This window comes from Neophocaena asiaeorientalis, unplaced genomic scaffold (genome assembly GCF_003031525.2).
Source record: "Neophocaena asiaeorientalis asiaeorientalis breed wild unplaced genomic scaffold, Neophocaena_asiaeorientalis_V1.1 scaffold501, whole genome shotgun sequence".
Classification (NCBI taxonomy): domain Eukaryota; kingdom Metazoa; phylum Chordata; class Mammalia; order Artiodactyla; family Phocoenidae; genus Neophocaena; species Neophocaena asiaeorientalis.
The window spans coordinates 1,123,968-1,150,937 of NW_020172678.1; the positions used below are offsets into that span (position 1 = coordinate 1,123,968).

Here is a 26,970-nt window from a genome sequence, read left to right on the forward strand (position 1 = left end):
AATCAAAAACCTCTCTTTTGGTATCAACTTATGTTTCTCTCTGCACAGAGGCACAATGGTATGTTAACCTGATAGAGAGAGCATAAACTGTGGATGTTACAGAATGTGGTCTGTGGTAGAAAGATAAATGCAATCCTAAAGAACCCCTTTTATTTGAATTTCATAGGTTAATTTAACGCTCAGAAGCAAATCCTCAACAGTCAGAAATGGACCACCGAGCTTTTAGTACATGGGCTGTTCCTGAGTAAACATAGATTATACAGGAACTTTGGAGAGCGACTTTGTGGGTGAAGAGAAAAATCTACTAGAACAAGACAAACTATTCTTTTTCACTTAAAAAAATGCACACTCAGTCCTCCAGAGGTAAAATACAGAGCAAGACTCACAAGGTTAAAATCAACTTATTCCTATGGATCCAAATAGTCACTATACTTGTTTCTTAAATCATCAGTTTCAAGTACTCTAAGAGATACCAACAGCCTTTTAACAAGTCAAAAAAGATTTCTCTTTTAGGACAATGAAAAACAATTTTAACAGTCCTTTCAATCAATAATCCTCATGGGAAATATGAGAAAAATATACTTTACTGTTAAAAGGAGAACCACTTATTGTCCTCCCTTATTTTAGGACACATGCCAAAGGTTTCCAATTCACTCTGCTTCATACTGACCTTCAAAATGTTTCGGCCATCAAATGATTCTCTTTCCTTGAAGACATATTTGCTATCTGTTGTGTAGAGGTTGTACCTGCCTTCAGCTGTAAATATTCCAAAGACAATGTTAGAAGAGAAGCTTGGGTTATATATCTGTTTTCTCTTGGACTTCTACAGGGACAACTAGCAAGATCTTCATGTACTACCTGGAAAGTGACATAATATGGAGGGAAATACATCAGGCTATGAGTCAAGAGACCCAGCATCTAGTCTCAGCTCTGTCATCAACTGATATATATTTATTCATTGAACACTGTCCAAGTACTCACTGTATATAAACTACATAACTAACCATATTCTTAGGCAGTTTATGTCTCCTCTATGGACCTCAGTTCCTCATTTACAAAGTTAGAGGTTAAGACAAGGTGATTTCCAAAGGTTCCTTGTAGTCTAAAACCCCAAGATTTTATATAAGCTGCATGCATTTCTAAATACATAAAAATATACAGAAGTTCACATATTAACTAGTCAAAAATGCTGGCAACTATGCTTTGGGTTGATTTAAGGACTCTCCCCCCAATGAGAAAAACCTCTTCAGTTGCAGTCAAAGGTATCCTGACATTCTACACAGAAATTTGCAAATCTATGACCTTAGCCTCATCAAAGCTGTATTCTAACTCCTCGCATTAATTTAGCTTGCTTATCCCAAAAGATGTCCTTCAAATGCAGCAGAAAAAAGGATATCAAAGGAAAGGGATAACTGGCAAGTAAAAGCAAAACAATGTATTCTATAGCCTTTTCAAGAGAAAAACATAAGACAGAGAAGAATCCAGAGTATATAAAATTCAAAGCATCTTCAAAAATTATTTATCAGAATATTTTCTGAAATATCAACCCTTTCCTGCCCATCAACAGACACTCAAAAATATTTGTGGGCTTCCCTGGTGGCGCAGTGGTTGAGAGTCCGCCTGCCGATGCAGGGGACGCAGGTTCGTGCCCCGGTCCGGGAAGATCCCACATGCCGCGGGGCGGCTGGGCCCGTGAGCCATGGCCGCTGAGCCTGCGCGTCCGGAGTCTGTGCTCCGCAACGGGAGAGGCCACAGCAGTGAGAGGCCCGCGTACCGCAAAAGAAAAAAAAAAATTTGTATTTCTACTTTTGAGTATATTCTTTTATTGTATGGAGATTCTTTTATTGTATGGAGCTTCTTTTATTGTATGGAGATTACTACGTCAGAACTGATAAAATACATCCAAAGTGCTAACTCCATGAACATAATATATTTTAGCTAGCCCACTGGAATTATACCTGGGTACCTACAGGACAATTTTTCCAATGAGAACTATTCTCTTAATCCAAGATCCCAATCCCATGCATATTTCACAACTTAAAAATAGGTTCCTTGTTAAAAGGAGATGTGAAAATTTAAAGTAAATTCATACTAAGTAAATGTCAATAAAAAAGCAGTAATGAAATCTGAAGATTAAAATGTTTAATGACAGGTGCAAAATCTGTAAGTAGCACTAGCCATAAGGGGAATGTAAATCAAAGTCACAATGAGATACCACTTCACACCCCAAATGATGGCAATAATAAAAAAGTAATAACAAGTGCAGATAAAGATGTAGAGAAATTGAGACCCTCATATACTGTCGTCCCCCCTTATTCATGGTCTTGCTTTCCATGGTTTCAGTTACCCATGGTCAACCGAGGTCCAAAAATATTAAATAGAAAATTCCAGAAATAAACAATTCCTAAGTTTTGAATTGTGCACCATTCTGAGTAGCGTGATCTGTCCCACCCAGAAAGTGTCATCCCTTTGTCCAGCGTATCCCACCCTCTCTGTTATCCGACTGACTGTCAAGGTATTGCAGTGCTTGTAATCAAGTCACCCTTATTTTACTTAATAATGGCCCCAAAGGCAAGAATAATGATGCCAGCAATTCGGATATGCCAAAGAAAAGCCATAAAGCGCTTCCTTTAAGTGAAATGGTGAAAGTTCTTGACTTAATAAGGAAAGAAAAAGATCATATGCTGAGGTTTGCTAATATCTACATTAAGAACAAATCTTCTATCCGTGAAATTAGGAAGAAGGAAAAAGAGATTCATACTAGTTTTGCTGTCACACCTCAAAAACTGCAAAAGTTACAGTCACAGTGCATGGTAAGTGCTTAGTGAAAATGGAAAAGGCACTACATTTGTACAATAAAAAATTTTGAGAGAGACAGACAGCACTCACATACTTTTAATTACAGTATATCGTTTAATTCTTCTATTTTATTATTAGTTGTTAATCTCTTACTGCACCTAATTTATAAATTAAACTTTATCGTAAGTATGTATGCATAGGAAAAATACAGAATGTGGTATGTAGTTTCAGGCATCCACTGGGGATCTTGGAACGTATCTCCCGCGGATAAGGGGGAACTACTGTACTGCTTGTGGGAATGTAAAATGGTGCAGCCACTCTGGAAAACAGTCTGGCAGTTCCTCAGAAAGTTAAACATACTGATATCATGATGCAGCAATTTCACACTTAAGTATATACCTAATAGAAATGAAAACATACGCCCACACAAAAACACATACATAAATGTTCACAGCAGCATTATTCATAATAGCCAAAGAGTGGAAACAACAGAAATGTCCATCAGTTGATGAATGGATAAATAAAATGTGTTATGTCCATACAATGGATTATTATTTGGTAATAAAAAGGAATGACATTTGATACATGCTATAACATGGATGAACCTTATAAACATTATGCTAAGTGAAAGAAGTCAGTCACAGAAGATCACACATTGCATGATTCTATTTATATGAAATATGCAAAAAAGGCAAATTCATTGGACAAAAATTAGACTGGTGGTGCCTAAGGACTGAAGAGTAAGGGGAAAACGGGGAGTCACTGCCAATAACTATGGAGTTTCTTTTTGGGGTGATGAAAATGTTCTAAAATTTACTGTGGTAATGGTTACATTACTCACTATACTTTAAATAGGTGAATTATATGGTATATGAATTACATCTCACTAAAGCTGTTATATTTAAAATATATGTCAACAGGAAAGGATAACTAGACTGTGAACACAGAACATTTTCTTTCGTGAAGCTCTGGTGCCAACTGAATATACATCTGGATCCACACAATTTATAAGACACAGATTCCTATATAATTCAACTCTTTTATGTTAAGAGGTTAGTTAATAATGGGGTATGGTATAGTTGTAAGAGTTCTGAACTAAGATTTAAGGACTAGGACAGATGCAGAATGTATTACTGATAGTATCACATGTCTAATAAAATACTGCACTGTCCAAAACAGTAGCCACTAGCCACATGTGATTATTTAAATTTCTTTTGTTTTTGGCCATGCCATGCTGCATACAGTATCTTAGTTCCCTGACCAGGGATCGAACCTGTGCCCCCTGCATTGTGAGCTCGAAGTCTTAACCACTGGACCTCCAGGGAAGTACTTATTTAAATTTAAATTAATTAAAAGTTCACTTTCTCAGTCTCACTAGCCAGCCATCTTCAAGTACTCAATAACCACATGTGGATAGTGGCTACCATATTGAATTTCACAGATATGGAATATTTCTATCATCATAGAAAGTCCTACTGGATGGTGCTAGATACAATGTAACTTCTGAACCAATGAATTAGAGCAGCAGTCCCCAACCTCTTTGGCACCAGGGACTGGTTTCATGGAAGACAATTTTTCCACAGACCAGGGTGGAGGGAATGGTTCAGGCAGTAATGAGACCAATGGGGAGCGGCAGATGAAGCTTCCCTTGCTTGCCCGCCACTCACCTCCTGCTTTGCGCCCTGGGGGTTGGGGACCCCTGAATTAGAGTGTACCTTATTTTTAATTAATTAATTAACTTGGCTGTGCCGGGTCTTAGTTGCAGCACACAGGATCTTAGTTGCGGCATACATGAAGGATCTAGTTCCCTGACCAGGGATCGAACCCGGGCTCCCTGCATTGAGCACAGAGTCTTAACCGCTGGACCACCAGGGAAGTCCCTAGAGTGTACATTAGAGTTCTGAACCTCTGTCTTTACATGATGATGTTAAAATGTACACCACCTCAGGGGATCTACAGTGTTTTCCAAGATTAAAACTGACTGTCCGGGGCTCCCCTGGTGGCGCAGTGGTTAAGAATCCACCTGCCAATGCAGGGGACACGGGTTCAAGTTCTGGTCCGGGAAGACCCCACATGCTGTGGAGCAACTAAGCCCGTGTGCCACAACCACTGAGCCCGCGTGCCACGACTACTGAAGCCCGTGTGCCTAGAGCCCGTGCACTGCAACGAAGAGTAGCCTCCGCTCGGCACAACTAGAGAAAGCCTGCACGCAGCAACAAAGACCCAATGCAGCCAAAAATAAATTAATTAAGATAAATAAAATTTTAAAACTGTCCAGAACAAAATAAATACCACAAACTCCTTTAAATGTTCCCATTAGATAACTTACATTATAATTTATATCAAATATTCCATAAAAAATTTTTTTTCTGGAATTCCAAATGGTCTTCTGCAACACCACTATCCAAATGAAAGAAATATATTCCATCAGAACAAGAATAAGTAGAGAGCTTCGGATTCTACTAACTACCCAGAGTCCATAGGCTTTGACTGAGTCATTTGAATGTTTTTTGATCTCAGTGCTCTGAAAGGTAAAACACTGATTTATTTAGAAAAGTCTTAAAGAAAATACAATGTAGCATCATAAAACAGTTAACACTAGAACTATGAATTGGATTAGCTACATATCTCTTAGTCCAACAATGGCGCTAACCAAACCAAACAACTTACAGTTGAGTTCTCTGGTATATATCTGAAGAAATTAAAAGATGTACTTTGGTAAAAAGGGACACAAAAACTGTCCTAAACTATAAATCTATAAATAGTTCATGGGTTCTGATGGAGTCCTGATGTAGTCCTCTTCCAACGTAGACTTTCTAAAACCAAGGTCAGGGTCCTAACAAATATAATAAAACCTGAATATGGAGTTTTGGTGCTGGTATATTTTAAACAACAGGTCTTTGAAGAAGAAGCTGCACATAACTTGAATTTGTATCTCCTGATCAGATAGATGCTGAATGTGTGCTAGACAGCTTTGACTTGGTGGGTGAGGATGGGAAGAAAAATAATCCTTATTAAAATGTAGATTATTATCGCAAATAAAGGGTTAAAACAGGCATTTTTATATGAAGGTTTAGATTCATGAGGGAAAAAAACATTAACACAAGGTTTTTCACCCTTGGTGCTACTGACATTTGGGGCTGAATAATTCTTTGTTATGAGGGGTTGTCCTGTGCATTGTAGAGGGTTAAGCAGAACCCCTGACCTCTACCCATTAGATGCCAGTAGCAACTCACTCCCAGCCCCCTAACTGTGACAACCAAAAATGTCTTCAGACAATCCAAATGTCCTCTGGGGGTAAAACTGTCTCTAGTTGAGAATCACTGCTCTAACATTTACCTTTACTAGTTAATCTTCTTTCTTGTTTTATAAAAAAAAGAAAAAGCTGCCATGTATTTCATGGGACATACCTACACTAAAACAATTATTCATTTTCCACCTGAAATTTACTTGGGCATCCTGTATGTTTATTTGCTATATCTGGCAACCCTATGTGCGACAGAAATAAAAGATTTGGAATGCTACAGTCCCATGCTAGATATGTCCCTGCCCCCTTCCACTGGGCTCATCAAAACAAGCTAATGGATCTAAAACAGAAGATGTAGCAGAGATTCTTTTTTTTTTTTTTTTTTTGCAGTACGCGGACCTCTCACTGTTGTGGCCTCTCCCTCTCCCGCAGGCTCAGAGGCCATGGCGCACGGGCCTAGCCGCTACGCGGCATGTGGGATCTTCCCGGACCGGGGCACGAACTCGTGTCCCCTGCATCGGCAGGCGGACTCTCAACCACTGCGCCACCAGGGAAGCCCAGCAGAGATTCTTTGATAGCCCATTCTCTTCAAACCCCAGGGACATCATTAGGCCTTGTTGATCACAAACTGTGCTGTGGTTCTATGAAGCACTTACCATTGGGGTCTTTCCTGAATAGAGTATTCATGACTGTAGCATGGAGTTTCACACTATTCCACTCTTTCACTATTAGTCCAGATGCCTGAAAACGTTCCAGTACTCGATCAACCAATTCCTGCAGCCTGGAGAAATTGAAGAAAGAAGTACAGAAATCTCAGTAAACTCCTGAACCCTGATTACTAATTCACATTTATGAAGCATCTACTCTGAGCCAGTCACCGTACAAGGCCCTCAAAAGAAGAGGAAGTAAATAAGGCTGCAGTCCCCACCATCATGAAGCACACAGCTTTGTGTGAACAAGACACCTGGAAACAACTGCACAGCATCATGGTGAGTGTAAGGGAGTGATCAACTATACTTGGAGGGGCCAGGTTTTCACAGGAGGTTTAAGCATGGCTTTGAAGGAAGATGGAAGTTTATGATCTTGGAAATCTTACACAAGAAGCCAGGCTCAGCAGAGAGCTGTCTAAAAGAAGGTGCTTTATTGGTTCATCCAGTCACAGAACCAAAAGCTACTGTGGTTGATGTGTTTCTGCCAGGATCAAATGAGGTCTGGCATGACTCTCAGACATTTGCTCACTGGGAAGGAGCAGGCACTGTGAAAATCCCAGCAGCCCTGGCCACTACATCAGTGTTCACTAAGGCAGAAGTGTAGTACCAATGAAGATAACTATAGGAAAATCCACAGGCCACATAACTGATGTCTCCGAATGGACTCCAGCTGGCTCTAAGCACTAACGGTTCTGCAGCGGGTGAGTTCTATCTTGATGATGGCTGTTCATTCCAATACCTCCACCAGAAACAATTCTTGCACAGGAAGTTTTCACTCTGTTCAGGTGTTTTGATCAACAGCTTAAAGAACTCTCTTTAACATTTCTTGTAAGGCTGGTCTAGTGGCAATGAACTCCTTCAGTTTTTGTTTGTCTGAAAAACTCTTTATCTCCCCTTCAATTCTGAAGAACTTTGCCAGTTGCGCCACTGAGAGGGGGTCATTATCCCATCGAGGATGTGGTGGAGCAAATCTTGGCCCTAGGCCTCAGAAAGCAGCCATCTTCTGTGACCACTCACTCATCTGATGGTGAAATTCAGCCTGTGGCTTTTACATAGTGTGACCAGATGTCCAACCTGAGCCTGAAGTTCTCACTGAACATGGGTGCTGATGTGGAGGTCTGCATCAAATGACAGAGCAGTGCACCTGATGAGCGCAGGGAGCAGCCTGTTCCTTTCAACCTTTCCCTTGGCTTTTTTTGAGATTTGTGCTGCATGCTAATTGACCTCCCCACCTCAAAATCTTTCATTCGTTGCCAGTGTACTAATGAACAATAGATTTCACATTTTTTAAGATTTTACATTTTAGATGTACATACTAGTAATACTCTTTGTGCCACATACCATTTCTTTTCCCAGATGCAAGTGGCCCTGAGATATCTGCAGAGTTTGTGAATCTTCCACTGCTTCTTGGGCCATGGCTTGCGGTAAAACACTGTAGCCCAGTGAGCAGCTTCTCCTTGAGCAGCGCTGGATGGGTCTGTTTTATGTGAGATGTGTGCCAAACCCACCTTGCGTGGCCCATTTGTGGGAGTTTTCCTGAGGCCACAGGGCAGTCTCTCTGGTTGCAGCAGCTGAGTTGCTCAATGCCTGTCTCCACACGGATAGAGCAGCCTCTGGTACCCCTACCCCCCAGTTATCTTTCACCCATTTAGACATGGGCAAAACAACCCTTTTCCGCTTGCACTCATACGCTGCAGCAAGAGGGAGTTATCTTCCCCTAGAGATTGAGTGAGAAGCACAAAGGATTCTTTTCCCTTTCATGTTTTTCAGGCTCCAAAGTTCCAAATTAATCTTCTTATAATTCTAACTTCTCTATCTTAATTGTTTTTATTTTGTCTACTGACCAAAGAATATTTAAACATGAGTAAGCTATAATTGTTTTATTTTTTGGCCACATGGCATGTGGGATCTTCATTCCCTGACCAGGGATCGATCCCGTGCCCCCTGTAGTAGAAGCATGGAGTCTTCACCACTGGACCACCAAGGAAGTAGCAAGTAAGCTATAATTAATCATAATAAAATAAATACCCATACCCTCACCATTGACCTCCAGAAACAACACAGGGCTGGGACTAAAATGATCAGACCATGGGAAGCCATGGAAATCTTTTAAAAGGGAATGATGTGGTCAGCTACCCATTTGTGAAGCTGACTGTGTGGCCAGTGGAAAATGCTTTAGAAGGGGAAAGAGACCAGCGGTACTGAGGTCAGTTATGTGGTACTAAAAGTACTAATAGTAGAAATAATAACAAACACGATGTGTCACACACTATTCTAAGCACTTTGTATCTGTTAAATCATTTAATCCTCACGATAAATTATTATCCCTACCTTACCAATGAGGAAACTGAGGCACAGAGAAGTTATAAAACTTGACTAAAGTCACACAACTAATAAGTGATAGATCCAAAATGAGAACCCATGAAGTCTGGCTTCAGAGGACAAATTTTAAGGACCATGCTATAAAGTAGAAAGGGATGAAGATCTAAACTATGACAGGGGCAGTGAGAACCGAGACAAGGGAATGGATTCAAAAGAGCTTGTGAGAGAGAAGTTGGGGCCCTCAGATACGACAGTGTTATAGCAGAGGAAGCAGCTGAGAGCTACTCCCACGAGTTCACCTTAAATGAGCAGATGGGTCACTGACCAAGGTGGGGAGTGGTGGAGAGGGTTAATAGTGTGTATACTTTTTCATGTGTGGCACCAGATTTCAAGTGCGACATGTCCAGGAGACAGATGGAAATAACAAGCCTGAAGCTCAAGAGAAAAATCTGGGCAAAAGACACAGATCTGGGAGTTATCAGTGCAAAAAAAGTAGTTAAAAGCATGGGACAGATGCTTTTAAGGTGAGGGGAAATCAGAGCAAGCAAGAAGAGAGCTAAGGACGGAGCCTTTATGGGACACTCGTATGTAAGGGGCAGAGAAGGAACCAGTAAGGACAATCGATAAGGATGAGGAACAAGAAAAGGAAGACTTCAGGAAGGCTGAAAAGAGAATTACAAGGGGTGCGAAAAGAGGAATAATCAGTATAGTACAATGCTATAAAAAGTAAAGTACGAAAAGGAGCAAAAAATGCTTACTTATTTCTTACAATCAGAACATTATTAGAGGTCTTTGCCAGAGCAGTTTCGCTGGCACACTGGCGAAGGGAAGCCTTATTGAAGAGGACAAGGGAGAGGCCAGACAGACGGGAAGGGGATACACGCACATAAACTCAAGAAACTTGCAAGGAAGGGAAGAAACTAATTGCCTCGGTAATTAGGTATAGAATTGAAGGCAGGTTGTTTGTGTTTATTTTCAATGAAGAGAAAGAGTTGAAAATGCTTACTGACAACAAGAAACTATCCAGCAGAGAAGGAAGATGAAACCTTAGGAAACAGAGGGGATCAACAGAACAAGATCTCAAAGGAGACAGGAAGGGCTGGTGTGGGAATGGAAATCATACAAAAGATGAGCAGAACACGTCCCTGCTCTTGAGCAGCTTACATTCTGGTGGAAGGAGACAGATAGCAAACAAATATACATATACGACATCAGGTGGTGCTAAGCACCATGAAGGAAACAAAATGGAAGAGAGGGAGGAGAAAGGGATTGAGAGTAAGTGTACTATTTTAGACATGGTGATCAGGTAAGGCTTCCCTGATAAAGTGACACTTGAGCAGAGACCTAAGGGAATGGCATTCCAGAGAAAGGGAACAGCAAATACAGTCATCTGAGGCAGCCTGCTTGTGGCATGACGGAGGAACAGTAAGAAGCCAGTGTATGGAATGAAACTGTGGGGAGAGTTGATGAGGCGGGAGAGGAGGGAGGACCAGGTCACAGGGGCTTACATAAGGTTCTTAGGCCCCTGTAATAACTTTGTCTTCTACTGAGTGAGGTGGCGAGCTTCTGGAGAGTTTTCAGCAGAAGAATGACACGATCCAACTGACATTTTAAAAGGAAAACTCTGGCTGCCGTGTGGAGGACACACAGTGGTAGAGGCAAGAACGGAAGCAGGAAGGCAGCTGAGAGGCTGTCACAACACCCAAGCTGGTGGGCATGGCAGCAGTGGAGGTGGTGAGGAGGGCGGTGGCTTTGCTAATATACTGCAGTCAGGAGTTGAAAGTGATTCTAAAAGAATTTTTGTCCTGAACAACTGAAAGAGTGAATATCAAAGAATACACCGCACTCCAGGTTCATGAAAAATTCTGTGGAGAGGGAAGGGCAGCAATGAAGTGGAGGCAGGCTGAAGCCAGATTGTGAAGCCTCCTGTGTGTCAGGCAGGGCTGTAGTCTTATTTGGTAGACCTAAGAAAGCAAGACGGGGTTGTAAGAAGCAAGATATGCAGGGGAAAACTAAAGGCTTGGAAGCCAGTTAAGAGAGATGCTGTGCTTCCTTGCATAGTTAACTTTTTTTCTGATTACAAAAATAATACATGTTTGTTATAGAAAAAATGGAAAATGCAGAAAACGACAAAAAGGAAAACAACCTTACCATCCATAGATAAGCACTTAATTTTGGGTTAAATAATTTTTAAGTCTTTTACTACAGATAGATAAACATCAATTTTAAAGACAGAATATTGGGCTTCCCTTGTGGTGCAGTGGTTGAGAGTCCACCTGCCGATGCAGGGGACACGGGTTCGTGCCCCGGTCCGGTAAGATCCCATATGCTGTGGAGTGGCTGGGCCCATTTTGTATAACCTGCTTATTTCACTTAATATACCCTGAATATTTTCCCATGACATAAAATATTTTTCTCAAGTATTTAAACCAGCAATGAGAAGGGCTAACCAATAAGATATTAGTAAGGATGGAGAAAGAGGACTGATTCAAGAAAATGACTTTGTTCCTACATTCCTAAGGGGAAAATAAAATACATTCACAATGCACGTAACTCTGATTTTGCAGTTTAACTTACTTAATTGTGCATGTGGATCTCCAAGCCAAGACCTACATTATTGGGTCTAAAGTTTCTGATTAACACCATCTCATAAAGTTTAAAATATTTTAAAATATTACAACATAGGTCTAAACATAACCAAGCACTGCAAAATGCACCTCAATTTCAAATCACAATAGAATGATGCCTCTCTCCTATTAAAGAAAAAGAAGTGCAGACTTCCCTGGTGGCGCAGTGGTTAAGAATCCGCCTGCCAATGCAGGGGACACAGGTTCGATCCCTCATCCGGGAAGATCCCACATGCTGCAGAGCAACTAAGCCCGTGAGCCACAACTACTGAGCCTGCACTCTAGAGCCCATGAGCCACAACTACTGAAGCCCGTGCACCTAGAGCCCATGCTCTGCAACAAGAGAAGCCACGGCAATGAGAAGCCCACGCACCACAACAAAGAGTGGCCCCTGCTCGCTGCAACTAGAGAAAGCCCGCACACAGCAACAAAGACCCAACACAGCCAAAAATAAATAAATAAAAGTAAGAAAAAGAAGTGGACAGGGAGCTCAGCTGTAGAGAAACAGGGAGCATGTAATACTAGAGGAAGGAAATTAAATTGACTAAATGAAAGAGTCCAGTTTCCAGCTTTGTCTTTCTGGCAAATTAAGATTTCTCCCTCAGAACTCTGAAGAGATTAAAGTCCTTTAAAATGTTCTAGTCTAACCTGCTCACTTTACACAAGAGGAAACGAAGCACAGACAGGCTGAGTTGCTCAGTCAGGGCAGAGGGATGGGAATCTAAGTCTCCTGGCAGCCAGTTCTGCTCTGCTATCAATTTATTGTGCACTTCCACGAAGCCAGCTCTTCATGTTATTCACCACCTTACCCTGGCACCCAAGTTAATACCTAATTGACATATCATCAGTGCTCAATGAATAGCTGTTGCAGGTATGTATGCATGAATTCATAAATGACAAATCTTTGGGGTTCTATTAAGACAACTTAAGGGTGCTTAGAAACAATCACTAAATTTCAGGCTGCTGTCATGGATACTACATTTGACAATATGTCAGTATATTTCTAACATTATAGTCTTTGAATTCTTACTTCACTGATCCTTCCCTGGTTGACTATGAATGAGTCACAAAGCTTCTCTATACCTTTGCATCCTCTTAAGTGAATTAAAAATAATATAGGGTTGCTATGAGAAAAATAATAAGTTACTCTTAAGCAGCTTTATCATTTAGATAGTGCTTTGTGTTTGAAAACAGAAGCCAATTATTAATGCCTTGAATCTGAGCTCTTAGTTTAAAGGCCTGTACGTGCTACAAAGCTCAAGCATTCCAGAGCCATCTTTATGGATGTGGAGTTGTACTGCAGAATGATCACTGACTCCCTAGAAAGTGCAAATTCCAGATTTTTCTTTGTTTTTTTTTCCCCAAATTTAATTCAGCTCTATCCAATTAACATTTCTTGAGTTCTTACTGTATACAGGCACCATGCTAGTCACTAAAAGAATTAAAAACTAAGCAAACATAGCTCTTGTCATTAAGGAGCTTACAATCTATTAAAATAACTATAAAGAGGACTTTGGTAATGACACAAGCAATACAAGGTGCTTTGGTAATTTAAATGTGGAAGACGTTACCGCTGGGTTGAGACCAGAATAGGTTACCAGGAGGATGGGCTTAGGACAGGAAGCTAACTGTACTCAATTCATCTTTGTAAATCAGCTGAAAAAATAAATGACTTAAGTAAACAAACATTCACTGAACATCGACTATGAGTCATGAATTATAAAAGCCACTGGATATACAATGCTGAATAAGACACTCCCTGCCCCCAAGAATCTTAAAGTCTACTTGAGAAAAAAGAAGGAAAGATAGCAAGAAGGAATAACAGCACTTGGACAAAAAGAGATGAGGAGTAACATGAAAGAAATTTTAGTCACAAGAAACAACATTAACAAAGACACAAAGGATCATCAAGCAGTGAAGCGGGCTAGGGCTTGGGGCAAGTCCAAGATAAGTAGAAGATCAAGTTGAAATATTAAGTTGGTTTCATCCTGGAAGATACTGACTGCTAGACTGAGGAATATGAACTAATTCAAAGGATGATGTGAAATGATGGGAGATTTTTAAGCAAGGGGAAGTCCTACTGTATATAAGCTATGGCTTAGAAAGGCTGATGTAGTAGTAGATCATAGGATCTATAGACACTGACATAAAAGTAATGTCTAGGTTATGTTTTATGAAAAGAACAAACTATAGAACAATATGAATAATGTGATCCAGTTTGTATAAAACAATACGCACGGACAGTGACTCTCAGCAGTATTTGCTCTGCTTACAATCTATTGGGGAGGAACACAGGGAGAGTCAGAGCAGGGGGAAAGGGAGCCATTTAATTTTCACTTTACCCATCTGGAAGGCTTTAATTTTATGAGAGAAAACAATATATAAAGAAGAAGCTCAGCTATGAAAGGAAGATGGCTAACTGGAAGATGGTACAGTGATGTTGAGCTGCACAGTTGTAGACTCTAACTACATCTCTCTCATCTTCCTTTCACCAAACTTCTCAAGAGTGGTCCGTCTCTAATTATTCTTAATCTCCTTTTTTTGCCCCACTATGAGCATAGGCTTTACAGTCAAACACAGCTAGGTCAAACCATAATTCTACCACTTACACGTACATACTGATTACTACTGACCTTCATGTGACAAAGTATATCAACTGTATCTGAACAACTGTAACATGTGCCTGCTTTACGAACATTGTTTTTATTTTTAAAAAAATCTTACAGATAAGCTAAAAGAAAAAAATTACTTATTATCCAAAAATAACCACTGATAAGATGATTATATATTCAGACTAACTGGTTTGTTTCTCTCTTGCTCTCTCTTCCCACTTTTGAGGGGAAAAAAGTAAATGTATATTTACAAATTGTTCTGTAATCTGTTTTTATCACATAATACTCTATAGTAAATAAGACAAACCCCCTGCCTCCAAGAATCTTAGAGTCTATTTGAGAAAAAGAAGGATAACAAGAAGGAAAGACAGCATTTGGACACAAAAAAGTTATTTCACTTTTGTTCTTTAAAGATTTTTTTTTTCTGGGTAAACAATTCCAGCTTGACAGTTATTTTCTCTAGAAAACAGTCCACTGTCTTTTGGCTTCTGTTGTTGATATTGAGAAGCCCACTGTCTGGATAACTGTCAATCCTTTGTAGGTGACTTCTTTTAAATTCTTTATCTTCAGTGTTCTGCACTTCCATCCTGATTTATCTTGATATGGATTTCTTTTTATTTATTCTGCTTGTATTTATTCTTTTTTCTCTTATCTTTGCTACTGCCTCAATCCAAGCCCCTCTAATCTCTTCACATGGACATCTCATGTGACCCGACCTCTCCTTCATTATGTCTCATCCATATGTGGAATTTGCTAGTCTTTTTCCTGCCACAGGGCTTTTGCTCTGAATTTTTTTTTGCCTAGAATTTCCCACCACCCCTTTGCCTGAAAAATCCCACCCCTCCAGACCTCAATTCAGTTTCAATTCCTCCAAGAGGCTTTCCTTACTCTGCCCTCCCACAGTCTAAACTGCCATATTTTCTGTCTTTAAAAGAGCACCATTTTCCCCCTGCTTCACCTTTATCACACTTTGCAATGATATATTTACGTGTTGTTAACATCTGTTTTCTCCATTAGTCTGTAAATTACATGGGGGCAATAACTGTGTCTGGCTTTACTGACCATTCTTGCTTTTTTTTCCTTTGGCCCTGCGGAGAGGCATGTGGAATCTTAGTTCCCCAACCAGGGATCGAACCCAAGCCCCCTGCAGTAGAAGCGCAGAGTCTTAACCACTGGACCACCAGGGAAGTCCCTTTACTGACCATTCTATATTCACAGCTAGCACAGTGTCTGGCACACAGTGGGCATTTAATAAAGTTTTGTTGAATAAACAAATGACCAATGAAAATCAACATTCCTTTTACATGGCATATAACACTGCGTCTAGATCTGTACTTAGTATTTATTCCCTTTTCCTAGCATGCTACTCCCTCAGCCTGCAATCTCCTTATTCAGTAAAGAAACCTGCTTTCTGAAGCCTTCCTTTACAAAATTTGCCCACACATGGGCAGTTTTGCTGCTCATTTATGTACCACTAGAATCTCAATCACAGTCCTCAACCTAGTGTATTCTAGTTACCAACATCTGCCTCCTCCATAAGAAAGAAGCCCTAGGGTCTACTGCATCTCACATCCTGGACATTTGAAAAATGCCTGAGGGAAAAGGGGACTGGAAATGCCCTGCAAGGTGGAATAATTGATGGTGTCAGGTCTTTGAGGAGATAAGAAGGAATGGGGTCCCAGAATAAGTAAAGGGATTAGCCTCATCAGAGTTAATGTATGCAATTCTTCAGAAAGAAAGTGAAATTGAGTGGAGTGGGTGTGATGAAAACAGGTAGACTGTGAGGGAAAAAGGAAGGAAGTTGACTGGGCTTCATGTTCTCAGTATAATGTGAGGAAGCTATTCTTCTGAAGTGGCAAGGGTGGAGGCCTGTGACAGTAAGAAACAGAACAGAATAGCCACTGTGTTCAATGCTTAAGTCTTAGCAACAGCTGACTACTAAGTAATTTGAATGCAAATTCCCTACACAGTCAGGTTTTACAAAATCCAAGGATCTATCAATAAGTGTAGCTACACTGTCCCAGCTCTGTTTCCAGAGGAAAAATTTGATCTAAGTGGTTCCATTCTTTTAAAGGTCAGGCACTTCACAGTCAAGCATTTTAAGGGAATCTTTCATCTAAAATATATGAAATCATACAAAGAAAGTTGACCGTGTTTTTGTTATAACATGGCCTCTCCTCCATGCCTCTGCATTGAGCAGTGTCTCTTCACATAAAGAAACACAAATGACTGAATGTGTCTTAAAAACTGGGCCATGTCTTACTCATTTCTGTATCAATTTACATAGTCTTTCAAAATACCTTGCACAAAGGAGGCATTCAAATAGTTTTAATATTGAATTAAACAAGAGGTGTACAAGTCCCTTAGACACTGCGATTTGGGGAGGGGACTTTACAAAACTTGGTGTTTTTTTTTGTTTGTTTTTTAGGCTGCACCAAAGGGCTTGCAGGATCTTAGTTCCTCGACCAGGGATTGAACCTGGGCCCATGGCAGTGAAAGTGCGGAGTCCTAACCACTGGACCACCAGGGAATTCCCAGTAATGATATTAAGACACTTTTTTTCTCTAGTTTTATTGAGATGTAATTGACATACATCACACACACAAAAACTGATTCTATATCTTTTTTTTCCTCCCTTACACTCAAAATTCACTTCCATTGGAATTGAGATAGAAGATAACTGAGATCATCAATTCAAATTGAGATAAGAGAAACCTTCCAAGAGATCCTCTAGGAAAGCAAATCAATTTGGGGGCCTGCCTAGAGACACAGATTTTCCCTAGAGGGTTTTTTGTTCAGTGTGAGTTCTGTTCTATCCTTCCCTAATGAAAAGACCACACAAAAACAAACTTCCAATTCAAGTTGCGCTCCTCTGCTCACCAAAGGCCTTGCACAGACTAATAAATGGTACTAATATGGCAAAGGGCTCTGGATGCCTAGGCGAGCCTCAAAAATAGCCTGGGTTGCAGACTGAGAATTCCAAGTAGGGATCGAGGTGTGGTAGTAACAAAAATTAAAAATAGCAAACATTTTCAATGTATGTTTTGATGATGTCAGTATGTGCCAAGCACTGATCTAAGCATTTTATGTATATTAGTTTAATTTTAATAATCCTATGAAGTTTGTATAGTTATCATCCCTATTTTGCCCTGGTATTCACTAGATCTGCATTATGTCACTTTTGAAACTGCCATCCTAATATGCCATCCTTCCTGCCTCCTATTATCCTGGAAACCATGAAGGAGGCACTGAGTTCCATTAAAAACTAGATTGCTACTATCAATATCTACCATCCAAGTAATTCAATAATTATCAAACTAAAAGTCTGATACTTTTTCCTACAACAAATTCCTCTTGCAAGATATTAACTTACTATTTCAGAAAAAGAAAGAATTTACACACTCCTTACAATAATAAGACCTCAAAGAAAAGGAATCAAAACTACCTGAACTTCCAGGGATTCTTCTAGGCACCTCACAATTAAAACAAAGAAGTATTCCAGAAACATACCTGTTGGAGCCATCTTTCATATGGACTTTGGCGTAAAGAACATCCACCATGCCAGGATCATCATTCATGTATTCTATCCCTGCTATCTCTACTTCCAGGGGTTTGCCCCCAGAAATGTCACTGCAAAGGAAAACACATTAGATTTTTTATAACTGTTTAAGTTAAGAGGGCTATTATATTTTGAAACATGGTTAATATACATAGTCAAATATTACAAAAATGAAGTTGTTGAGGGTTTTTTCTAACCAACATGATTTAACCGTCCTTCTAATTTCAAAATAGATACATGTTTAATGAACACAAACTAGAACCACAAGTTTTTCCAAAGTCACACTATATTTATCCCAATACCAGTTTATTAGCATGTCTAAGAAATGTCTCAGAAAAGGCCAAGTGATGACAGTTCTGATTGATGAAGACATTTACTACATTGCCCATCTCTCCGGTTTTACCTTATTATTTCTACAAATTGCAGACAGTATTTCACTCATATAACAACAGTGAAGGTGCAAACTGCTATCCCATTTCTAAGAGCAATTTGGCAATACTTATAAAAAGCCTTCAAGAATAGAAAAACTTTGCCCAAGCAATTCAATTTCTAGGAGCCAAACCCAAGGAAATAATTATAAATTCAGGTACATATCCAACCACAGCCAATAAAGGAAAGTTCTTTCAGAAGAATTCCAACTGATAGATGTAGAGGTAATGATGGAATTAGAATATCACCATTTTGCAACTCCTGATGAAATATTGAATCAATTCCATTATTCGTGCAAAAGATGGGGATAAAAAATTTAATATATATACATATTTATATGCTTGTACATACATAAAATCTCTGAAAGGATATAATACAAAGAAACTGCTAAAATCTGTTGCCTTCAGAGAGGAGATCAGGGTGCTTGGTGGGGTAAGAGTAGGCAGGAAACTCTTCACTGCATATCCTTTGTACTTTAAAATTTTTGAACCATGTAAATGTATTATTCATTAAAAAGTTAAAATAAAAAAATATATGCAAAAGAAGCCAAACGCAGAAGTATATATACTGAATGATTCTATTTATATGACATTAGAGAACAAGCACATTTAATTTGTGGTAACAGAAATCAGAACAGCAGTTACTTTTGGGAGAAGTGAATTTACTGGAAAAGAGCATGAAGGAATTTCCTAGGGTGATGGCAATGTTCTACATTTTGATTTGGGTGAAGTTACATGGGTGTACACATTTATCAAAATTCATCAACTACACTTAACCTCTGTGCATTTTACTGTAAGTAAATTACACCTCAAAGGAAAAAAAATACATATATGCAAACCAAAAAGCGTGGGAGTACATGCCCCAAAATGTTAATAGTAATTATCTTTAGGTAATATTACAAGTTATATCTTGTTTATCTGCAATTTTTTTTTTTGGACGCACTGCTCGCCTTGCGGGATCTTAATTCCCCGACAAGGGACCGAAACTGTGCTCTTGGCGGTGAAAGCGTGGAGTCCTAACGATTGGACAGCCAGGGAATTCCTGTTTATCTGCAATTTTTAGCTCTTCTAAAGTTAACATGTATTTCTTTTATGTTAAGTAAAACCCACCATCCTGCTTTCTTCCCAGTCCTCTTAAACAGACTTATGCTTCAACTAGTAAAGGCTTTGCTGTGACAACATGAAACCCAGCTAAAAATCAGCTCACCAAACAGCCTTCTCCAAGCCCCATGAGGCCAGGGAACCTATTCATCTTTTCTACTCCTATATCCCCAGCACCTGGGACAGTGCCTTATATAAAATGGGTACTCCATAAATCTCTGATAAACATTGATTGGATGTACCACTATAAAGGGAGAAGATGTCCTGAACAATTTTGAGAATGTGGACACACGCCTATATTGTCATTGAATAAAATGTGGTACTGGCTCAAAGACAACAGACTGTTAGGATTAATCAAAAAATAATTCCAAATAAGGCAAAACAAAAAAGTTTTCTTGATATTTAATTGAGGCCCAGGGAGATCCTTTTATAACCTAGGAATCCTAATGGTAAAAGATTCCCTTAAGGGCTTCCCTGGTGGTGCACTGGTTGAGAGTCCACCTGCCAATGCAGGGCACACGGGTTCATGCCCCGGTCCGGGAAGATCCCATTTGCTGCAGAGTGGCTGGGCCTGTAAGCCATGGCCGCTGAGCCTGCCTGTCCGGAGCCTGTGCTCCACAATGGGAGAGGCCACAACAGTAAGAGGGCCACGTACTGCCAAAAAAAAAAAAAAAAAAAAGATTCCCTTAAAACACCAAGGCCGTTATTACTGCACAAGACCAGAATTTTTTAAGAAACTAAATAACTCAACTATTTTAGACAGGTACTTTAATGAGAAAAATTATGACCCTGATCATAAGTATCCCTATAACCACCTCCAATAAGTGGGATATTCCAAAACACAAGTCAAGCTCTGAATTATTATCTGATTGAAGTCTTTAGCTTCAATCAACAATACAAACTTCCTTGGTGGCGCAGTGGTTAAGAATCTGCCTGCCAATACAGGCGACATGGGTTCGAGCCGTTCCAGGAAGATCTCACATGCCGCGGAGCAACTAAGCCCATGTGCCACAACTACTGAGCCCATGTGCCACAACTACTGAAGCCCGTGCGCCTAGAGTCTGTGCTCTGCAACAAGAGAAGCCACCGCAATGAGAAGCCCGTGCACCGCAACCAAAAACAGCCCCCGTTTGCCGCAACTAAAGAAAGCCTGCGCGCAGCAACGAAGACCCAATGCAGAAATAAATAAAATAGATAGATAGATAGCCAGCCAATACAGTGTATCTCCATTTCTAGTTATAGTCAAAGAATTCAATATGAAAGACTGCCATTAAATCCTATCAAAGGGCAGTCAACAAAACTTTTGGGGAAAAAAAATTTAATACTAAGTGTACATTCTTCTATGTTTTTTCAGCTCTAACCTTGCATAGTTAGATCACCAGAAAGCACCATACCACTGGTTTAGTTTCCCACTAAAATGTTTTTACTGGGTTATATTTAATGTTACACTCTCAATTTCCAGGGGTCAATACAAGAAAGAGCAACGTGAACAATGTTTTTATATCTTCTGCCAAACTCCTGTTGAAGACACAGCTCATCATCACCTGGGTTCTTTATGTTAAGATTTATACAACTTTTTCTTGGGTTGAGAACCAGAAAAGGATTCTCTCCTGAAAAATTATGTTCCTTTTTATCAGATAAGAATTATAATAATTGGTGTTTTCCTTTCTGGAATTTAGTTCAAGTATATAAATATATATATGTGCGTGTGTGTTTGGGCCACACTGCACGGCTTGCGGGATCTTAGTTCCCCCACCAGGGATCAAACCTAGGGCCCCGGCAGTGAAAGCGCCAAGTCCTAACCACTGGACTGCCAAGAATTCCCATAGTTCAAGTATACTGATGCTTGAAAACACCACTAAATGTTAAAGTTCTAGTACAATTATTATCTCACCTCGGTTTAGACAGAATTTTCTTCCCATTCCATCTTTATGGTTTCTAATCTGTCTGACTTTAACATTTCTTTTGTATATATGTCCTCACTCTAAACTACCTCAAACCACTGGAATTAGATGCGGCACCAAAAACAAAACAATGAACAGATTCAAAGTCTGCCTTACAAGTAGAAACAAACTCTTTCAACCTATCCCTAGGATTTATCAAGAGGGAGAATTAAAGAGCGGGAGAGAATCCAACGGTTTGCTTGATAAATGCTCTTTGTCTTGGTGACCAAACTATTCCACCTTGGATACCACTGAGCACACTCTTCAATGGAGAGACATGTGAGGCAATAATTAGGGACATTTATCTGTGGGTATTTTTCCTCTTCTCCTCTCCTCATTCTTGTCCCTTTTTAACTTCTTATTTGGTTTTACTTCAGGCCTACTGGGAACACTTAGGTATGAGTAGAGTGTTAACGGGAGCTAAAGAAGAGCTGCACATTTGTCAGACTATATACTCAGAGACATGGCACTGTTTGTGTTCGACATATCACAAAGAAAAGTCACAAGGGACACATTTAGTGTTTCAGCATGTACTGAACATCGTGAATAATTCATTTGAAATCTACACAGCTACGTGAGCCTTTAGCCTAAGAATTGAAATGAAAGTTCTATTTCTGGTCAGGTGATATACCTTAAACTCAAATACCACCCCCAAATTTAAAACGAACATTCAACTACCCATTTCTTTAAAATATCTATGTATCACCACAATTTTAATTAAACGCCAATATAGCCACATTTAATACCTCAATTTAAAAAGCCATTAAATTAAGCTACAGCATGTTATAGTAGACTATTCATTTCCAATGTTTTCCACCTTTATATTTTAATTTGCGATCTTTACATCATAAAAGGTTCAGGTTAGAAATGCAATTATTTATTGACATTTTTTTTCTAAGCATACCAAGTACAAAGACTGAGATCGAAGATCAAGAATAAGGAAGAAGGGGTGGGAGGGAGAGGGAAAAGATATGGGAACATATGTATATGTATAACTGATTCACTTTGTTATAAAGCAGAAACTAGCACACCACTGTAAAGCAATTATACTCCAATAAAGATGTAAAAAAAAAAAGGAATAAGAAAGAAAAAGAAGTTAGGTGATACATTTTACACCAGGGCTTTATTATAAGTATCTTTTTTTTTTTTTTTTTTAGGAGACTTTTCTTCCTTTTAGGAAAACAGGGCATTTCTGGACAATACAAACAACCAATTCTGATTCTCACCCCCCTAGCCAATCAGGTAGATTAATTTTGCACTATATACTTTTAAAACAAGTGTGTATAACAGAGGGAAGGTGAGAGAAGAAGGCTGGGGAGGCCTGCTATACTTGCTGGTTTTAAACCTTTCCAGCTTTTTGAAAAGAGCAACTTTAAAAAATTTTTGCCTGCACTGCAGATTTTTGGCAGGGTAACGTGTCCTATTTCAAAAGCTTTGCTAAATTTGAAAAACTACAATTACTGTTTTCATCCTGTCATGTCAAAAATTCTTAGGAACTATTAAGGCTGCTCTTCATTCCCTATGCACACCAACTCTGACACGCTTAAAGGGTTCAGATTTGGCATTTAGTCACAAAAGACACCAAGAGACATAAAAGGGAGGAACTCAACTAAATCCTCACATAGCTCAGGATAAGGCTTCAGTGATTAAAATCCTGTGACCTGATTTTCATAAGGTAAAAAACCAAATACCTCTCTGAACAAATATTTTATCCGCCTTTAATTTTTTTGTTAGCAGGATTATCCTAATGGCAGCCAAAAAATGCAGCTGCTTTCAGTTTTGTTTAGCAAAAAGTAATCTGGGAAGTTAAAGTATCAGAAGTGATTTTTAAACAAGGTAAAATTGCTCTGCTTTGTAAGGTAAAGCATAAAATTTTATTTTATGCAAGGAAAACTGTAAATATCTAATTACAAACACCAAATTATTTTGAATTTTAGGTCAGATAGAGAGAAAATAGTTGCCCATCACTATGCAAAGAACAAGACAAAGAAGTATTCTTTGCTGTTTGAAATTCAGAAAGAACAGGCAGCTGCAAACACGATCAGCTTATGATTTTGCTCAAGAAAAATATTTTGTCTTCAAAACAATTAATGGAAAAAAGAGAACTGGCCCACAAATAAGTCTTTGTATTACAGTTTCATATACAACATACCTTGAGAAAAAATTTAAATCCTTTTACCTTGTTTTACCCAATGAACCAGGTAACCCACTTCTACAAGGCCATGTCAGAATAGTATAGGACCTGTATTTTACAATTGAATAAAAATAAAACTATTCAAGTCAGTTAATTTTCAAGTTCCTCTTGGTTTGCTTCAATCTTAAGTAAAAGGAACAAAGGAAGGGGGGCTCAGAAGAGATGATCCTTTGAAACAGAGCTGTTAGGTCAGATGTATATGCAAATCAAAATCTTACAGTAAAAAGAATAACAACTCTGCCGTCAGAACAGCAATGTTTTCCCTGAGCCAAAACCGACTGCTTGGACAGTTTTTGGTATCCTTACTGACTCAAACAAAACTACCTTTATTAAAGAAAAGAAAATTAAAGACTGCATTTCTGAAATACAGTGAAGACTCTCCTATGGAATCATGTTATAATGCTTGAGTTACTATGGTAAGCACAATAACGGCCCTCCAAAGATGCCCATGTTCTACTCTTTGGAATTTGTAAATATACTACTTTACATGGCAAACAAGGTTTTGCAGATGTGATTAAGGCCAAAGAGTTTAAGGTGGGGAGATTACTCTGGATTATCTGGGTGGGCTCAATTAAATCACACACATCCTTAGAAGCAGAGAACCTGTCCCTGCTGTGGCCAGAGAGAGAGATGTAACAGATTGAGGGTCAAACAGATGCAACATTGTTAGTTTTGAAGATGGAGGAAGGAGGCTACTAGCCAAGTACTGTGGGTGGCCTCTAAATCAGGACTTTAAAGACAAGGAAGTAGATTCTTCCCTAGAGCCTCCAAAAAGCAACACAACCCTGCCAGTAACTTGATTTTAGCCCAGTGAAACCCCTATCAGATTTCTGCCCCACAGAACTGTAAGATTATAAATTTGCGCTGTTTTAAGCCACCAAGGTTGTAATAATGTGTTACAGCAGCACAGAAAACTAATACAGTAGCCTACACTCTTCTATAGATAATGAAGAGAATTTCCTTTTTGAGAAAAGAATGGGATGTCCTTGTTAAAGAACAAAATTTGCCAACTGAACTGGTAAAATTTAAGGTAGAGCCTTTCCACACAAATCTGTAAATATATGCTTTAAATCCATTTTAAACCTTTTAGACAATAATCCAATGTTAAGTGTTACAAATGGGTGAGTCAACAAATTTTGTTGCCATGTCACTCAGCTCCCTAGTCCAAAAACAAGTCTGTGATACCAGAAAGAAGCCAGTACAGGGTGACCACCCTTCCCCACTCCTGTGGATTACTCACTCAATGAATTCCTCTTTACACTGCTGTAGCATCTCACATGTCTGCTGGATCTCTTGATCACTCAAAAGCACCAACATCCCAATAGTTAGGTGAAGCTTTTTAGGATTCTGGAAAATGGTGCTATCAACCCCGTGATCCTATTATCAAAGGGAGAAAAAACAAGAAACTCAGCCCATACAAAAGTACATGGTAGGAACTGTAAGGCCAAATGGCCCGAGGCAGGGGAACGCAATCAGACTCACAGGTTGAAACTGACCTGGAGACTTTCCGGACCACCCAGTTCCAGGAAATGACCTGGGGACTTTCCACCCGGCCCAGCCTTCCCGCCTTTCGAGGGGCGGGACTAACGGTCCCCCACAATAAACGAAAAGACCACCAAATAAGGAATACCCTGCGCCCTCCCGGATTCACCACACCCCTTTCCCTTCTTCCCCTATAAATTCTGCCCAAACCCTCGCCCAGGCGCGACTTCTCTGGCCCCTTTCTCTTGGACCAGTGAACCTAGCGCGGGAGCGTTCCCAAATAAAGCTTGTTTAAGCTCTCCCCCGTTTCTTGGTGCCGTTCCTTACAGGAACAGAATTGAGTGCAGAGAAATAAACCCACACATCCATGACCAACTGATTTTCAACCAGGCTGCCAGGACAATTTAATGGGGAAAGAAGAGTCTCTTCAACAAATGATTTTGGGACAACTGAATATCTACATGCAAGAGAATGATGTGAACCCATACCATATACTATATACAAAACCTATGTCAAAATGGATCAATGATATAAGAGTTAAAACCATAAAATCATAAAATTCTTAGAAGAAAAAGAGAGGAAAATCTCGATGACCTTGGATTTGGCAATGGATTCTTAGATATGACACCAATAGTATGGTAACAAAAGAAAAATCAGATTAGACTTCAAACTTTAAAACTTTTGTGTATCAAAGGACTACCAAGAAAGTGAAAAAGACACCATCACAACACTGTTAATCAACTATACTCCAATAGAAAGTAAAAAGTTAAAACAAAAAATAAAGTGAAAAAGACAACCTACAGAATGGGAGAAATATTTGCAAACCATACATCTGACAAGGGTCATATTGTATCCATAATATATAAAGAGCACGTACAAAGCTCAACAACTAAAAGATAGCTCGATTTAAAGAAAGAAAAAGGGACTTCTCTGGTGGCGCAGTGGTTAAGAATCCACCTGCCAATGCAGGGGACACGGGTTCGAGCCCTGGTCCGGGAAGATCCCACATGCCACAGAGCAACTAAGCCCATGCGCCACAACTATTGAGCCTGTGCTCTAGAGCCCGCGAGCCACAACTACTGAGCCCACATGCCGCAACTACTGAAGCCTGCACACCTAGAGCCCGAGCTCCGAAACAAGAGAAGCTACCACAATGAGAAGCCCACACACAACGAAGAGAAGACTCCGCTCGCCACAGCTAGAGAAAGCTTGCATGCAGCAACATAGACCCATCAACGAAGACCCAACGCAGCCAAAAATTAATTAATTAATTGTTTTTAAAAGAGAAAAAGAAAAAGGACTTGAGTAGATATTTCTCCAAAGAAGAAATACAAATGGCCAACAGGCACATGACGATGTTCAACTTCTTCAGTCATTAAAAGAAATGCAAATCAAAGCCACAATGAGGTACCATTTCACACCGATCAGGCTGCCTATAATCAAAAAAGTGGAAAACAAGTGCTGGCAAGGATGTGCTTCATGGGTATGGGATTCTCCTTTGGGGTGATGAAAACATGTGGAATGATAGAGAGTTGGTACTTACACAACACTGCTAATGCACAAAAGGCCACTGAATCATTCATTTTAAAATGGTTAATTTTATGTTAGGCGAATTTCACTTCAAGAAATATTTTTTTAAAAAATGAACTGGTAGCCTGATAAAATGTTATGCCCAGGAAAAACAGAATGCTACCTAATTACAGGTTCTAAGAATAGCTTTTGTTCCTCATCAGCTTTATTAGTTCCAGAGCAACTGGGCCTCTTATGGGCTTCCCCAAAGGTAGTATACTCTTTATAAAAAAGTTTCTATCTTAGCAGACACTGCAGTATTTTCAGGTAAAATATTTTGTGTAAGAACAAACTGCCCCAGGCTTCCCTGGTAGCGCAGTGGTTGAGAATCCGCCTGCCAATGCAGGGGACACGGGTTCAAGCCCTGGTCCAGGAAG

General features: G+C 39.6%; 1 protein-coding gene across 6 annotated transcripts in view; it reads right to left on the reverse strand.

The window, feature by feature from the left end:
* ASCC1 (activating signal cointegrator 1 complex subunit 1) overlaps positions 1-26,970 on the reverse strand; it is a 92,907-nt gene that overhangs the window by 31,900 nt on the left and 34,037 nt on the right. For 5 of the 6 annotated variants that reach the window (XM_024739772.1, XM_024739770.1, XM_024739769.1 and 2 more), the window contains exons 6-9: positions 24,783-24,919; positions 17,828-17,947; positions 6,703-6,827; positions 671-756 (exon numbers count right to left, since the gene is read on the reverse strand). In XM_024739772.1, coding sequence (XP_024595540.1) covers positions 671-756; positions 6,703-6,827; positions 17,828-17,947; positions 24,783-24,919 — 468 coding nt within the window. The remainder of the gene's footprint in view (positions 1-670; positions 757-6,702; positions 6,828-17,827; positions 17,948-24,782; positions 24,920-26,970) is intronic. The other variant, XM_024739773.1, reaches the window with a different exon arrangement.